The following is a 17286-nucleotide window of genomic DNA, read 5'->3' as shown; positions in this document are numbered from 1 at the left end:
ATTTTATTCCCCTATTCATTTATTCCTTTTCTTCTCTCTTTTTTTTTTTATGAATGAAAGCATAATATATCAATGCATATGTTTTTCTAATTTCATATGAGTAGGCACCCAAATTCCCAATATTTGTTAATATAAGCAAAAACACATTCTCATCAACCATAGTTCCCACATTTTCCCACACTTAGTTGATACACAATCTCTATCTTAAGCTAACCAAAGATTCAAATAGGGTAATTAATTATTTTTCCGCTTAAGGCTAGTGATGTGGTAATATAAAGAACAAAAAGGGGGTTAAGAGGCTCAAAGTGGCAAATAAAGGCAAATGAAATGGTAGGCTATTTGGGATAAGTGAGCTATAATCAAATGATGGCCTCAATCACATATAAGCATGCACATACACTAAATAATGGACATATAGAATGGAACAAACCAAAGATTGCAATTATAGAGAAGAAACACACAAGAATAAAAATCATGGTTAAGTAATGTAACCATGCAATAAGCTCGTTGTATGTTCTTAGCTCAAAAACCATATTCCAAACTATATATATTATGCAAGTTTAAAAAAGTTTTAACTCAAATCAATGTGAATCTTAATTGCCTGTTCTAAGAAAAAGATACATTTCTTGAAAATTTCATCAATTTGACCAATATTTATTATTATTATATATATATACTAAATAAAATGTTGTGATTATGAAAAGTAAAAAATTTTTAGTTCACTCCCTATTTTCAATCAAACCAAATTCTCTTATACAAAAGGGTAAAACTAAGCTCGATAATTCATATTTTTCCAAATCACAACTAATAAACTAAAAGTGCAATTCAAGCTAAATATCTAAGATATATACAAGCCTAAAGTGCAAAATGCAACAAAGTAAAAATAAATAAAAGTACAATAAAATAAAAAATGTACAAGTACTAAAAGAAAAATAAAACAAAATAAAGCGAAATACAACAAAATTTTGAAATGGTTCACCAAAATATAGTCCGCCGAAAATGGCGACCTCCCCACACTTAAATCTCAGCATCATCCTCGATGCTCTCAGTCAAGCTGGGTGAGAAAGATCATCGCCTGCATCTCTATCATCACCTGTTGAAGGATGTGCCTCTGGCTTTGTCGGCTGTGGCTGTGCAGGTGCCTGTGGCTCTGTAGGGTGCTCAGGCTGAGTCACCTCCTGCTGGGCCTTCTCCTGCTCATCCTCTTCCTCCTCAGAGTTCTCTGAGGGTGTGTCAGGCTCAGAGGGGATATCAGTACACCCCGACGTCACAATCAGCTTCAGATGTGCATAGCGTCGCAACTGCTCATAACGTTGCTGATTGCGGCACTCCATCTGATCAAGGCACTCAAAAAGGCGCTGCACAAGATGGTAAACTGGCTGAGAGGTGGATGATAGTGCTGCTGAAGTAGGTGGTGCTGCAGGTGCCGAAGGTGCTGCTGAGGATGTGGCCGCCTCAGTAGGAGCAGTAGTAGGTGGTCTGTGGCCTAGAGGGCCAAACCACTTGCCGTGCGGAATAACCTTCTTGCAGTCAGAAATCGGTGGTCTCTCATCCTCTGGCTCCCAAGGAACCTCAGCTCGACGAGCCATCTAAGTGATCAAATAAGGAAAAGCCAAGGTGCCTCTGACATGAACTCTAGACATATACTTTCTGATGAGTCTTGGAAGGTATAGGTCCTTCCCTTCCATGACACACCAAATAAGGAGGATCATGGCAGCTGGCACTTCTGACTCGTGAGTACTAGGCATGACATAATTTCTCAATATCTGTTGCCACAGCCTAGCCTCATCATTGAGATAAACAACCTTTATACCCCGTGGAGTTTCCTTTGACTTTTCCATAGCCCACGGGACATCAGCATCAATGGCTATAGTACGCCGGACAGCATTCTAATCAAAACTCATGAATCTAATAGACTCCTCGGCCTTCTGAAAACCATCTGTATCATCTGTTTTAGGCCAGAAGTGGAGGATATCCTGTATCGCTTCCTCTGTGACTAAGATCTGCTTTCCTCTAAGCTGCACTGCATCAAGGGTCATCCTATAATAGTTAGAATAGAAGTCACGGACTCATGATGTGTTTCCCTCTGCTAGATCTCTATCCAGAAATACCCAACCTCTCTGTTCAATCTGGTGTTCAGTGTACTTTCTCAAATTGGTTGGTATTCTGAGCTTCCTTTCTAGGTAGAGGTTCCGTTTTTCCACAAACACCGAAAACTTGAGTTCACAGTAAAGATTGGCAAATTTGACTGAGTCATTAGCAGGCACAAGTTGATCAGCCTTTTCTTGCTCAAAAAAGTTCTTTTCACACCAAAATTCATCCGATAGAATATCCGATAGAACAACGGATGACTGTCCTCTCTTCCTTTTACTGGAGCTAGCCTTAGCCTTTCCTTTCCCTTTCCTATTAGACATCCTGAAAAATAAAACTACAAGATACAGAATATTAAATAAAGCAGAGAAAAGAAAAGCAGGTAAGTGAGCAAACAGACAGAAAGCCAGAAATAGAATGATATTGATCTAACTTGAAACAACATTAAAGACAGAAAAGAGGTTCAAAATCACTTGGTCAATCAAGGTTCTATTTGACACAGAATTTTGTCAAATAGTTCCTTGTTGCTATCAACAAGTAGTTCAGATAAAGGGAAGCAAATATGGGGTGGAAATGCTAGCCGACCAGTTCATGAATTGAATTTGGCAGTAATCAAGTAGGAATAAATTTAAAATGTGCCAAATTCAGTTCACAATTGAAAATTAATAGCATAAAGATTTTAGAAAAATTCAACAGCATTCCAGTAGTACTTTGAGCGTTCCCGAATTAAAACAGCAGTAAACCAGAAGTCATATGAATTTAGAGGAATTTAAACAGATGCAGCGAGCAGTAATTCCATATGATTCAGATAACATTAAGAAAAACAAAATAGCTCAAAACAGCATAGCAGCATTCCTTCATTGAGAGTGAACAAAAATAATGACTTGAAACACAGCACCAAATCAGCAACAATGCACAAAAGCAGTAGATGTAGGCAGCATTTCTTCAATGAATTCAGCAGTCAATTACAAGTGATAAATATTCAACAATTACACATAGCTCAATCCAAGAATGAAGTTCAATTTGAAATAAGGACTCAGCAGCAGGAATTGTTTGTTTTAAAACCAGCCACCAACAAGAAAAAGCAAGAATTTATACCCGGGCAGCATTCATTTCTTTGAATTTAACAACCAATCATAAGTATTCAACATGAATTCACACAATGAAGGTTACATTGAAACAAGAACTCAGCAGCAATCGCAATTAACAGTGTGATTAACATGAACAAGAATATAGTAGCAGTAAACAGTCCAGTTCTAAGGGGCAAATATAGGGGCAATTCATTCCCAAACACCAGCAGTAACAAGAAGAAACCTAAATCTACTATCCACGCCAGATTCTCTAACCACCTAATCAACTAACATGCATTTCGAACTAGCTAATTCTAACAAAAATTAAGCTAAGTTAACTAAATTACTTAAACATCATAGTAAAAATATGAAAAATGCAGAGAACAAAGGCAGGAGAACTTGGGAGAAGCAGAAGCAGAAATGGTAGAGGAAGGAAAATGGGAGTAGTGCCGACCCAGAAATGGCGGCTGCAACAGCGGCGCCGAAATAGAAACAGGGGCGCACAGAGGCGGCTCAGGCTCGGATATAGGGAGGGTGAAGCTAAGTGGAATGGAGAAGAGGAAAAGAAGGGATAGGGAAGAAAGATGGTGGTCGGTGGCGTCTATGGAGTCGCCAGAACTAAGCGGTGATGTGACGTTGATGGTGGTGAGTGTGAAAGCTTCAATGGAGGAAAAAAGGGAAGAGGAGAAAGACGTTAGAGGGAAGAAGAGAGAGGGCACGCGAAGGAGTAGGGTTCTCGCGTCTGGGGTTAATGAATTCAAACCCACGCGTACGCGTGGATCACGCTTGGGCATGGACGAGACAAAAATACATCGACGCGTAAGCGTCATAAACGCGAACACGTGAAGGGAGAGAAATGAGGGTTAGCACGCGTACGCGTCGGGCGAAATTGTGCTAAACGCACAATTTCAGCGCCGTTCTCGCGCAACTCTCTGTTCAAATTAAATGGGGCAGCATTTACGTACGATGCATGCGCGTCAGGCACGCCCACGCGTGGTGTGCCAGAATTACAAATGACGTGTACGCGTCAGAGATGCGTACGCGTGGGTCGAATTGTGCTCCTAGCACACCAGCCGCACGATTTCATCATAACTTTCTGTTCGTTGGATGGGAGAGCCAAATTGGTGTCGACGCCCACGCGTTGCCTACGCACACGTGTGGGTTCCCCCCCTTTTTTAAACTAACATGCTTCCAAACTAAATCTAAATATTATTAAACCATTAAAACCAAAACTTAAACTAAATAATTCTAACTAAAAATATAAATTCAATTTATTACCAACATAAATGAAAAATAAAATTGGAAGAGTTTACCATAGTGGGGTGTCTCCTACCTAGCACTTTTAGTTAAAGTCCTTATGTTGGACATTTAGTAAGCTCCTTGTCATGGTGGCTTGTGCTTGAACTCATCCTAAAACTTCCACCAATGCTTGGACTTCCAATAAGTTTCAACATTCCTAAGTGAATTCACCAAACCTTGATGACGTTCTCTACAAGCTTTGAGCTCCCAAAGTTGATCCTCTTCTATACCCGGATCCCAAATCTTATTTTTACACCCGTCTTGAAGTGGATCATCATTGTTCCTACCAGGTGGCAAGCTCTCTGAATTCTTGATGCAATACCAAACTCTTCTTTTAGATCCAACCAAATGTTTACTATTCCCACCCTTGCATCTAGCTCTTGAAGTCTCAACTTTGATGAGCCTTGATTTGTAACTACAACAACTAAACATCCTTCTCTTACGCTTAATGCCACAAAGCTTCCTAAGTTGGCCATCCGTTTCAAGAATACCATACTCAAGTGAGATAGGAAAGCGAATAGAGATAAGTCTTACCCACTCAAATGAAGAAATAGATAGCAACCTAGGCAGAGAAGTCTCCAACGTTCTTGACAAAGCATATTCAACTCCCGTCCATCCTTTTCGAAGGACTTCCACTTCCACATCATTCTCAAACTCACTCAGAGAAGGTTCTTCATACCCAAGGAGTTCATTTGCGGATGTGGATTCATCACTAGGAAGACTTGATTCATGATCATCATCACCAAGGGAACCTGCTTCTTTATCTATCCCATACAATTCTTCATAGGGAATATGCCATGGAGGTTGTGCACTAGCCTCCTTGACATCAATTTCAATCTTCTTGGAGGGATATTCTACAACTCTTGATTCCCATGGAGGTTCGGCATCTCCTAAGTCTTCAACCACTTCTTCCTCTTCAACTATCACGGCTTCCTCCACTTGTTCCAATACAAAGTCACGTTTCTCATTGTCTACTGGAGTTCCTAGTCTCTCTTTCATGCTACGTTCTTCATTATATTCTCAACATGTAGCCATGGGAGTGCTTTGAGTGTTGACGTACAGTGAAGCTAAATTATCGACTACCTCGGTCAAGGTAGCTATGAACTTTTGTGTCGTCCTTTGCATCTCTCTTTGCTCTTGAAGAAGAAGACTTAGAGTATCATCCATTGAAGATTGGGGTGGATATGAGGGTTCATCGCTTGGGAGGAAAGGTTCATGATAGGAGGGTGGTTCATCATGATATGGATATGACGGTTCAACACTCTCCATCTTCTTCACTTGTTGCACAACACACTTCAGTCCTTGGTTCTCACATGGGTCAAACTTTTGATTGATGGTTGTTTGAAGTCGGTCCATTGTTTTATTGAAATGATCCTTTGACTCTTGTTCCACTTGGCTAGTATAATTAGGATCATATGGCTCTTGGATTGATGGATACGGACATGGTGTATATGGAGGTGTTGGTTCTTGGGAGTAATTGTATTGGAATTGGGGTGGCTCTATGTATGGTTCATATGGCTCATAACTTGGTTGGTATGGTGGATAAGGTTAGAATCATATGAGGGTGTTTGGTAGTAGGTGGTTTGTGAGTATGGTGGTTCAAAGCTATGTTGAGGAGGGGGTTCATAGGCATATGGTGGGGCTGGGGCTTGTTGGTAACTACAAGAGGGTCCACCATATCCATTGGATTGATATGCACCTTGGAATGGTTCTTTCTCATAGTAAGTGGGTGGAAGTTATTGCCAAGAGGGTTGATCAAATCCTTGTGGCTCCTCCCATCTTTGATTGTCCCATCCTTGATGCAAGCTTTCATTGTAATCTCCTCTTCCTACAACATGATTGTAACCAAACTCATAGCCAAAGGGCTGAGAATTCATAGTATCAAGAGAAAATAAAAACAAAAACTAATAAGGAATAATGAAACTAAACTCCTAAAACTAGAAACAAGTGACAAAGAAACGAAAAAAATAAAATTATTCATAATATTCACAATAACCAATAATAAGGCACACGTTTGCAATTCCCCGGCAACGGCGCCAAAAATTGATGGGGAAAATTGTCGGTAAAGAATTTCACAAAAGTAATCGCGTTGTAAGTATAGATCTAAACCGACAATTAAACCTCAATCGAATTTAATTTGTTTGTCACTAAAGCAAACCCAATAAAAATAACCGAAGTATTAAACCTCGGGTCGTCTCAAGGAATTAGAGAGAAGTATGTTACTATTGGTTATGAGATAGTATATTTTTGGGTTTTGGAATGTTGAACAAGCAATGTAAATAACAAGGAAATAAAATAACAATTAAGAAAAGTCTTAGCAAGGATTGATAATTGGAATTCCTATCCCCATTATCATAGTCACTTGTAATGGTAATTGCCTTTTACTATCACTTAGTTAACCTCTAACAATTGAAGGTAATTCAAGTGAGAAAATCAACTTGAATTCATAAGTCCTAATCAAAGACTAGAGTTAGTGAAGTTCAAGCCAACTAGCTAGTTTCAATCACCAACCAACAAGAGACTTTGATGATTCAAGAGTCTCCAATTAATCAATTCAAGCTAAGAATATAAAAATCTAACTTAAAACCCTCCCAAGCATTTTATCAAACACTTGGAAGGCACAACATAAAAATATAGAAAACTAGCAAGGAATATTAAATCCAAACAACCAATTGCAAACATCAATAATAACAAACGAAGAAAGGAGCAATAAATATGGAATATCTCAAATTGCATTAAAAAGGGAAATCAAATTTAACATGAGAATTCATAAACTAAATTGGCAACATAAAGTAATCAACAAAGGAAAAAAATAAACTAGAATGCTAGAACAATTAAAAGTGGAAGAGAAACTAAATTAAACTAAGATAGAAATCTAGAAATATGAAATTGAGAAGAATTAAAACTAAGAAACCTAAAACCTAGAGAGAGGAGAGAGCCTCTCTCTCTAAAAACTACATCTAAAATCTAATGTGTGAATAATGAGATATGTCTCCCTCATTCCCCCACTCTGCAGCCTCTATTTTGTGTTTTCGGACTTGGAACTAGGCAAAAAAAGAGCCCAGAAATCGCCCCCAGTGCTTTCTGCAAGTTACATCACGTGACGCTTTGACATGCATACGCGTCGTCCACGCGTATGCGTCCTTTGGCAAAAATCCTTGTCACGCGTACGCGTCACTTGTCTTCTGCGCCAATCACGTGTACGCGTTGCCCATACGTACGCGTCGCTGCTAGGTTCTCAAAACATCATTTTCTTGTGTTCCTTCCACTTTTGCATGCTTCCTTTCCGTCTTCTAAGCCATTTCCTGCCCTATAAACCCTGAAAACACTCAGAAAATATATCACGACATCGAATGGTAATAAGTGGGGATTAAAATTAGCAAATTTAAGGCCAAAGAAGCATGTTTTCAATCAAAACACATAATTAAGAAGGAAAATGTAAAACATGCAAATTATATGCATAAGTGTGAGAATAATTGATAAAATCCGCTCAATTCAATACTAAATAAACCGTAAAATAGCGGTTTATCAGCAGTGGACGCAAGTGTTCCTTGTCATTTTCAGCAGGCTTTTCAAACAATCCTCCACCACACATATTGTCATCTAGCAATAAGCATTCACTTCCAGGAAAGAGATCATAACTATCATCTTCTAATGACTCCACTTCCCAAACTTGACTATACTCCTCAGGCAGTATTGACACCACAGCTATAGGTTGCTTAACACCAAATATTGCTTTTAAGTTGTCATCAAAACCAGTGTCAAAATTATCAGTAATTAAATCTTCATCATTTTCTCTCTTGTTTTCAACCATTACCTTCTTTCCAGCATGATTCTTTACATTTTTATTGCATTTAGGGTGATTAGAAGAATTTCCTGTTTTTGCAGACTTGGCCATGGTTGGCAAATGAGAAAAATCTACACCATGTTCCTTGTATGGATCTAAAAGAATATACTCAGGTATATTCTCTTTTTGCTCAAAAGTTATGAAAGGAGAATATTTTGGAATATTTTGACAATTTGGCCAAGGAGAATAATTAGGAACCTTATGCATGTTAGGATTATAACAAGAATAAATTGGCTTTGAGGGAATATGCACATTTTTTGGAATATATATTCTACCTCTATCTTGTGCATGATTCATGTTCCATAACTGAGACTCATAGTACCTGGGCTTAAAAGGTCTAGGCTTCACCCATTTATTTTTTCCTCTTGTAAAAGCAGTAGGTTGATTCTGCACATTTCTCACATTCTGGACCCATTTATTGTTTGAAATTTTGGTGGGAAGAACTCTTATCTTTTGAGAAAATCCATCAGATTTTTCATCAATCATGACTACAGTCTTCATCTTCTGGTTAATGGGTTGTATCCCAGTGTTGTTGACACACTTGTTCAAAAGAGTCTGACTGCCTAACTTTTGTTTTCCCTCGGCCATCTTCCGCTTTAGCTCGTTAGTTTCATTTTCTTTTTCAGCAATCTTCTTTCTCAACTCAGCCTTTTCTTCCTCTTCAACTTTGTACTTTTCAAACTCTTTTGCCGCTTCCTTATCAAAAACAGCATTGCACTTTGGGCACATAGCGATGGTGCTGTCAGATTCTTTAATTTTTAACAAAAAATCTAAAAGATCCTCACCAGGACGAGGATAAACTGGCTTCTTGTCTCGCTAAAAAATTCTCAGGTCTTTATTTTCATCTTGAGCACTAACCAGTGTGGCGTCAATTTCTACCATGTTGACTGATAGATTGAATGGCTCAATATAATTTGAATCAGCAGCAAATGGTTTAGTGTCTATCTTCATAGTAGTTTTATCCTCAAACTTCAACCTTCCTTCTTCAATTGCTTTTTGTATCAAATCCCTGAAACGGACGCAATTATTAGTGGTGTGTGAAAATACCTGATGAAACTTACAAAATTTCTTATTCTTTATTTCATCAGTTGAAGGCATCTTTTTCCCTTTTGGTAAAGTAAGCTGCTTATCTTTTAATAAAACCTCAAATATTTGATCTGCCTTAAAAATATCAAAAGAATAAGTCTTATTTTCAACTTTAGAATAAGAAGAAACTTTTTCTTTTCCTTTTCTTTTAACAGTCTTCAAAGATTTGCATACATAAGGAGGACCCCACGTAATTCGGCAATATAAATCTCTTTCTCATCTGAATCACTACTATTGGAAAAACAATCAACATATGCAACCTTTTTTTAATCCTTTTTAAAATTTTCTTTTTCTTTCTCAATTTTCTCTATCTGTCTTACTCTCTCAGCTAATTGGAAAAGATCTAAAGTATGTTGATTAACAAATTTCTTCCTAACTCCAAATTCTAGCCCATTAGTAGCCATTTTGACAACTTCAGATTCTGGAATCGGAGTAAAATATTTATTTCTCATGTTTCTAAACCGTGCCAAATAAGTGTCAATGGATTTTCCTTCTGCACGTTTGACAGAGAATAAATCTGTAAGACTAACTTTTAATTCACCTCGAAAAAATTGATCATGAAAATTTCTTTCTAACTGCGCCCAAGAATGAACAGAATTTGGTCTCAAGTTTGAGAACCATGTAAATACATTTTTTGTTAAAGAAGAAGGAAAATATCTCATCTTGAGATATTCATTAGAAGCTGCTTCCCCAATTTCAACAGTATATCGTGCAATATGCTCTACTGTAGACTCATTTTCTTCTCCAGAAAATTTTGTAAGGAATTTTAAAATTTTTCAACCTCTTGAAAGCTCTGCTTGTTGAACACATTTGGGAAAAGCAGACACAAAATATGGTCTATTTAAGCAACCAACATTAAATCCCAAACAATTTAACACTTGTTCGATATTTCTAGCTAGATTATAATGCCCCTCTAAGTTGTTTTGCCTAAGTCTTTCTAATATATCATCAGCATTTTGACCATGTCTAGGCATATGAACATCATAATTAGGAATTGCTCTACCGTTCTGATTGACATTATCAAATCTTAAACCTTGGTTGTCATTTTCTTCTAAATTTACCACAGTAGCAATCCTATTAACTTGCCTATTTAATTGTTTAATTCTCGTGTTTGTGTTTTCTAAAAGAGGATTTAAAACTGTCACCATTTGATGAGTTAACATGTTTACTAGATCATGGTGGCTTTCATCCATCTGTTGCCTAATATTTGCTAAAGATCCCACGGTTTGACTAGGTTGATTAACGGGCATTGCTCTTGACATGTCAGAAAACACAGGTCTGAAATTTTCTACCCAAATAACAGTGGATGTAGTAGAATTAGATGCACTGTTATTTCCTGTATTAATAGCATGTGAAAAATTTTGTTGTGATATGTGTGAACCTGACACCCCAAAAACAGGTACATTTGACATGCCATATGGATTTTGATAAAGAGGATTTTGAAAAGTTGAGTAGAGAGGCACAGGCAATCCTTGTGTCACCATGGGGGGACATACCCCGGTGGCAAGCCATATGGCGGCCACTCCACGGTATTTATGTGAGTTGCATTTAACCCTGTATGGGCATGGTCAACGCCATCATGCCTCACTGACAGCAATGTAGGCTCTGCGTTTGAAATCACAGGAGAATTTCCGGATTCATTTCCTCTAGTCTCATCATTGGAAGTAGAAGAAGATGTTGCAGAAGTATTTGAGATGTCAACTGACGCTAATTTCTTTGCCTTTGGGCGCACGAACTTACCACTGCGCAACCACATGCAAATTTAAAACTCCTGGTTTTCCTTTGACAATTACAATCTATTGACAATGTCCCACAAGACATACCAATTTGTTTTTCTCAAATTTTGTTTATGTTTAAAAGAAAACCTGGGCATCTCAATGTCGCAATTGTAACATCAAATAAAATTAAAAAGAATAAAAGTAACAAATAAACATATAAATGCAAGGTACCGGTAGCGAAGTAAATTGCAGAAATTGAAACAAAAAGGAAATTAAAAAGAAGATGAAGGAAGAAACATGAACGTAAAAGAGAAGAAGACGTAAAAGTAGAGGAATTTTATTAATAAAAACTGAAAAAAAAATAAATTACAAGTGTTTTGAGTTCAGAGAAATTACTTAAGATTTTTAATTTTACTCTGTGATGTCAAGGGGTTGAAAGCGTTTTGGGTTTCTAAGTATTTTTCAAGAAGAACTGAACTCCTTACAATGTGTTCCTAAAGCTTTATTTATAGGTTAACCTAATTACCATTTGTACACCTGTTGCGGAAAATTTAGATTGGTCCGTAACCGTTGTCACACCTCTTATAAATTTCAAAAATCAAATAGATAACCAATAATCAAATGATCCAATTTAATTTAAAATAGATATAAATATTATGTATAAAGACATCACCACATAACTAATTATTTTTTCTATAATTTTTTTATAAAAAATATATTTTGTCTAACATCGAGTTAAACAATAAAATTAACGATGATCTTTTTTCTAAAAGTACTTTGTTTTTTATGTGAAAAAAAATTGAAGTGAACTTCTAAAATATTGCAAGGACAATCGAGAAGCATTGGAAAATGCCCGACTATAAGCAAAGCAAAGCATAAAACACATCCCATGTCCACAGAATTTCAGCCAAAATGACCATTTTGTCACAGTCAATAACTGCCACTGTGCATGTATATAAGCGAGAGAGAGAGAGGGAGAGAACAAGGACCAAAGAGGAAGATGGTGGGACCAAAGAGGCCTCAATTCGTGTTGTTTGGTTCTTCCATCGTTCAACACAGCTTCTATGACCAAGGTTGGGCGGCCATTCTTTCTCACTTGTATGCTCGCAAGGTACACTTTTCTCTCTCTTTTCCAATTCATGATTCCAGTGCTATTTACAAAAAATTATAGAAATTAAAAATCAACAAGTTATATTTTCGATTTGAATTAATAGAAGCGTTCGGTATAGAGACTTGAGAATATGGTAGATATCCTAACAGTTAAACAAAGGTAATGAAGAATAAAATAAAACTCTAGGTGACACCTTTAGATCTCAATCTACACAAGAAATTATTACTTTTGTAGTGTTTTTATTGGTGTAGGCTAATAGACATAGCCACCATGCTTGTTGAACAATGGAAATTGAATAACATTCATATGTGGCTTTGTGGGACTAATAATGCATTTTGATGGATTAATTCACGAGACATTCGCATGGCACAGGCAGACATAATTTTGCGAGGATATGCTGGTTGGAATTCGAGGCGTGCTCTCCAGGTTTTGGATGACATTTTCCCCAAGGTACTAAGCATCGGATTGTTAAACAAGGATCTTGAATGAGTCTATGAAGCTAGCATGGATTTTAAGTTTGATTTTTGCAATATTATACGAGAGGAGTGCTAGGGGGCCACCAGGTTTTTGTGATTTGTAGCTATCAATTAGCCATCATTAGTATTTTTAATAGTGTGAGATTACTCACTTTTCTTTTGCTGGTTAAGTGCTGGTCAGATTTTAATAAAAGTGCTGGTCCCCTAGACTTTCTCGTTAATCATTATACAATAATGATCTCCTTAATAGTTATATGTAGTGATTAATTGATTTATGCTCTGACTTGCAAATAAAGAATCACCCTTTTGTTTTTGCTATCTTCTTCGACTCAGAATGCCCATGAGCAACCATCACTTGTAATTGTGTACTTTGGTGGCAACGATTCAGTTCTTGTGCATCCAAGTGGCCTCGGACAACATGTACCTCTCCAAGAATACATTCAAAATATGACCAAAATAGCTATCCATCTAAAGGTAAACAAATGGGAATTTTTTCCTGTGCAGCTAGTGTATATATCTGTCCAAAGTTTGACATGAATGTCAATGATTGCCAGAGCCTTTCGAAGAAGACTCGCATTATATTTCTTGGTGCTCCTCCTGTCAATGAAGCACAAATTCTTGGAAACAGGTCCTGACTGCAGTTGAATTGCAATATAGTTTTGCAGAATTGAAAAGGCAGAGATACACATAATGGCAATATCTATATTTATATAGAGGATAAGATTAGATAGTGATGCATATAACCTTACTTAAAGCTATGCTGCATTTCATCTACTTGTGACAACTTGTGAAAATTCTGAAGTATGGCTGGTTGCTTTTCTATTTCCTGATTTTAATTCCAGGGTTTTTATTTTAATCTTAAATCTGATGAATAAGTTGTTGGACTGGAAACACAGTGATCTACTGGGTCGGCCACTGAGGACAAATGAATCGTGTCGAATATATTCAGAAGCCTGTTTGGAGCTGTGTCGTGAGATGAATCTCAAGGCCATTGACATCTGGTCTGCCATCCAGAAAAGGAAAGACTGGCGAGACGTATGCTTCAAGTAAGTATGCTCTCATACCTCCCAGAATTGGAAAAGAATGGGTTCAAATTCTGCATTTCCTTTATTTGATTTGCTGGTTTGGTTATTTGTCCTTAGCGATGGGATTCATCTGACGGCTGAGGGAAGCGAGATAGTTGCAAGAGAGATACTGAAGGTCCTCAAAGAAGCAGAGTGGGAACCAAGTCTGCATTGGAAGTCAATGCCAATTGAGTTTGGAGAAGATTCGCCGTATGATCCGGTTGCTGCAGATGGAAAGACAACTAAAAATGTCTCAAGGGAGCCCTTCCCTGAAAATTTGGATTGGGATTAGACTTGTGGATGCTGCTGATTTGTGGAGGCATCTTAAGAGATTATGAAGGCAGGTTCTGGGCTTGATGGCTGGGAACTTCATGACGAATTCGAGAGGCGTATGGTTGTGCAGATCGACTGGTTTTGCATGGTCATGGATTAGTTTGGATGTTACATTTTTATACTCTTCCCCATTGTATGTCTTTATGTTTCAAAGCTGATGCTATTGGCAGAGCATTTCCTAGATTAGTGTCTATGTTACTGTTTCTTCCTTGGGCATTTTGTCCTCCAGTTAATATCACTTCTGCTGTTACTTGTAATTTTATTCATAATAAATATCTATTTTTGATAAAATAAACAAAAGTCTTAAACATTAATTTACATAGTCAATATATAATATAGTGACTTGGCCTTTCTGTGGGTAAATATCGACAAATATCAAATATGAATCTTTATGATTTTAATTAACTGACATAAAAAATAATGTTGTGGATGATAATATAAACCTAATTCCAACTGTCAAGTTTCATCGAAACACACTTTCATATATCAATTTATGAATTTTGTTGTCTCTTGAAGGATTTTCTTTCATTGGGCTGCGAAATTAGCCTTGTTGGTTTGTCCTCCTTCTCCTTCCACCAACGGTATTGGTCCACTTTGTTTTTGCCTTCATTTTGCTCCTGTCTTGCTCCACCTCCACCACTTTATAATCTGCCCATGTCTTAAGTTGCTTTTGCTTTTTGTTTAGTTCTAATTGCGTTTAGCCTACCAAATATGTGATTGTCACTTGCTAATTTAACGTATTTTGCTCTTTTGGACAAAATTTATTTTATTTTTGTAAATTTGTGCAAGTTAATTTATCAATAATCCCAAATTTCAGAATTTGATAACACAGGTTAATTTCTGTTTCTATAATTATTTAGAAACTATTTATAACTAAAAAGTTGATGATACAACAACGAAACCTTGTCTCATTAGGTGGGGTCGACTACATGGATCAAACGATGTCATTGAGTTCTATCATGTATTATGTCTATAGAGAGACCGTTTACATGTAGATCTTGTTTGACCACCTTATGGATGGTCTTCCTAGGTCTCCATCTTCCATCTCATCCACCCTTCTAACTATGTGCTTTGTCGGTATCCTTCTCACATTTCCAAACCACGTGAGACGCGATTCTACCATCTTTTCCACATTCCAACTCTCTCTCTCTCTCTCTCTCTTATATTTTAGTTTCTTATTCTATCCAATTATGTATGACCACTCATCCATCTCAACATCTTCATCTCTGCCACACTTAACTTAAGTTCGTGCTCCTTTTTGGCCGCCCAACACTCTGTATCATAAAGCATAGTCGGTCTGATAGCAGCGCGATAGAATTTACCTTTAAGTTTTAAAGACACTTTTTTTTCACATATAAAATCAGATGCACTCCGCCATTTTGACTAACCTGCTTGGATCCTATGATTTACATCTTGTTCAATATCTCCATTATCCTGTATGATGCACCTAAGATACTTAAAACTTTTAACTTTTTGTAAGATGTTTTCTCTAATCTTCACCTTTGTATTAGGATTTCCCTTTGGCGATCGAACTTACATTCCATATATTCCATCTTGCTACGGCTTATCCGCAGACCATGCACTTCTAGAACTTCTCTCCATAAATCCAACTTCTTATTTAGGTCTTTGCTTAACTCTCCCATAAAGACAATATCATCGGCAAAAAGCATGCACTATCACACAGGCTCTTGGATATGCTCTGTGAGTATTTTCAAGACTAACGTGAAAAGTATGGACTTAAAGATGATCCTTGGTATAATCCTATACCAATAAGAAATTCCTCTATCACGCCACCTTATGTAACACCCTACCACACAGAGTTTTACGCTTAAGTGGTAAAACAGAGGTGGTGTGGTATTATGACTGATAAACCCATATTTTGTGATATATTTTGTGCTTAGTTTGGTGATTTATTCAATCTTTCACCCACTTATTCATATTAATTGCATGGTTTTACTCTCCCTTCCTTATTATGTGATGTATGTGAAAAATATGTTTCCAATGCCTTAAAATTAATTATTTTAATTACCTTTATTTTCATTCGATGCCGTGAGTTGAGTAGTTTCAGATCTTCTAAGGCAGGAATGACTCAAAGGATGGAAAGGAAACATACAAAAATTGAAGGAAAGCATAAAACGGAGTTTGTGAAGAAACTGGCAGCCACGCGATCGCATGGACGACGCGGCCGCATGCCAGTGCGAAGAGAGCGCGACGCGAACGCGTGACTGACGCTATCGCGCGCCTCGAGCGAAACACATATGACGCGGTCGTATGACTGACGCGGCCGCGTGACAGGGAAAACTCCGAATGACACGACCACATGACCCATGCGGACGCGTGACAGAGGCTACACACCAGAAATTGCAGAAAACACTCCCAGCGAATTCTGAAGCCCTTTTTGGCCCAAATCCAAGTCCAGAAGGCATAGACCAGAGGTTATGAAGTGGGAGAATGCATCCATTCAAGGAGAGTCTCCACTTTAGTTAGTTTTCATGATTTAGATTTAGTTTTGAGAGAGGTTCTCTCCTCTCTCTTTCCTCTTTAGGATTAGGATTTAGATTTAGGATTTTATTCGCTTTCAGGATTATCTCTTTATCAGGTTCAATATTCCCTTTTATTTACTTTTGCAATTTAATTTATGAATTCTTCCATGTTACAGATTACTCTTTTGAATTAATGTTACTTGAGGTATTTCAGTTTAATATTGCTTTCTTTTATTTACATTATTGTTATTCCCAATCTGAAGACATTTTTTATTCCAGTAGATTTACTTTTCTCCTTTTGGTCTTGGTTAAGAAATCAGTAACTCAGGAGTTATCAAACTCAAACATGATTGATAATTGTTATCTTTGTTAATTAAATTGAACTTCAATAATCTCAATCTTTTCTTAGGAAATAAATAGGATCCGAAGATCAAACCAATTAATCCCTTGACCTTCCTTTACCTTAGTAAAGGTTAACAAAGTGGAATTAAGATTCAATTCTCATCATCATTGATAAGGATAACTAGAATAGGACCTCCAATTTCTCATACCTTGCCAAAAGTTTATTTACAGCCATTTATTTATTTTACTTGCCATTTAAATTGCTTGTTCTTCATTTACTTTATTTGCTAATTAAACCATTCGCTCCTCATTCTCAAAACCCCAATTTACAATCTCCATAACCAATAATAAGAACATACTTTCCTG

General features: G+C 37.2%; 3 protein-coding genes and 1 pseudogene across 3 annotated transcripts; 1 reads left to right on the top strand and 3 right to left on the bottom strand.

Moving 5' to 3' along the window:
* Positions 1 to 241: 241 nt before the first annotated feature.
* Positions 242 to 3253, bottom strand: LOC148568787 (uncharacterized). Its single transcript, XM_088485524.1, has one exon. The coding sequence runs from the start codon at positions 1587 to 1589 to the stop codon at positions 1050 to 1052; it is 540 nt and encodes a 179-aa protein (XP_088341650.1). The 5' UTR covers positions 1590 to 3253; the 3' UTR covers positions 242 to 1049.
* Positions 3254 to 4571: 1318 nt separating this feature from the next.
* LOC148568786 (uncharacterized) lies at positions 4572 to 5816 on the bottom strand (annotated as a pseudogene).
* Positions 5817 to 9123: 3307 nt separating this feature from the next.
* LOC148568785 (uncharacterized) lies at positions 9124 to 10877 on the bottom strand. Its single transcript, XM_088484781.1, has 3 exons — positions 10175 to 10877; positions 9714 to 9886; positions 9124 to 9468 (listed from the first exon to the last, which is right to left on the bottom strand). Exons 1-3 carry the CDS (start codon positions 10875 to 10877, stop codon positions 9124 to 9126), a joined length of 1221 nt encoding a protein of 406 aa, XP_088340907.1.
* Positions 10878 to 12002: 1125 nt separating this feature from the next.
* LOC107639547 (GDSL esterase/lipase WDL1) lies at positions 12003 to 14458 on the top strand. The gene is made up of 6 exons (XM_016343080.3): positions 12003 to 12222; positions 12595 to 12672; positions 13032 to 13172; positions 13253 to 13326; positions 13595 to 13744; positions 13841 to 14458. Exons 1-6 carry the CDS (start codon positions 12061 to 12063, stop codon positions 14052 to 14054), a joined length of 819 nt encoding a protein of 272 aa, XP_016198566.1. The 5' UTR covers positions 12003 to 12060; the 3' UTR covers positions 14055 to 14458.
* Positions 14459 to 17286: the final 2828 nt, after the last annotated feature.

Source organism: Arachis ipaensis, chromosome B4, assembly GCF_059453495.1.
Source record: "Arachis ipaensis isolate K30076 ecotype BB chromosome B4, ASM5945349v1, whole genome shotgun sequence".
Taxonomy (NCBI): Eukaryota; Viridiplantae; Streptophyta; class Magnoliopsida; order Fabales; family Fabaceae; genus Arachis; species Arachis ipaensis.
This window is presented reverse-complemented; position numbering and strand designations above follow the sequence as displayed.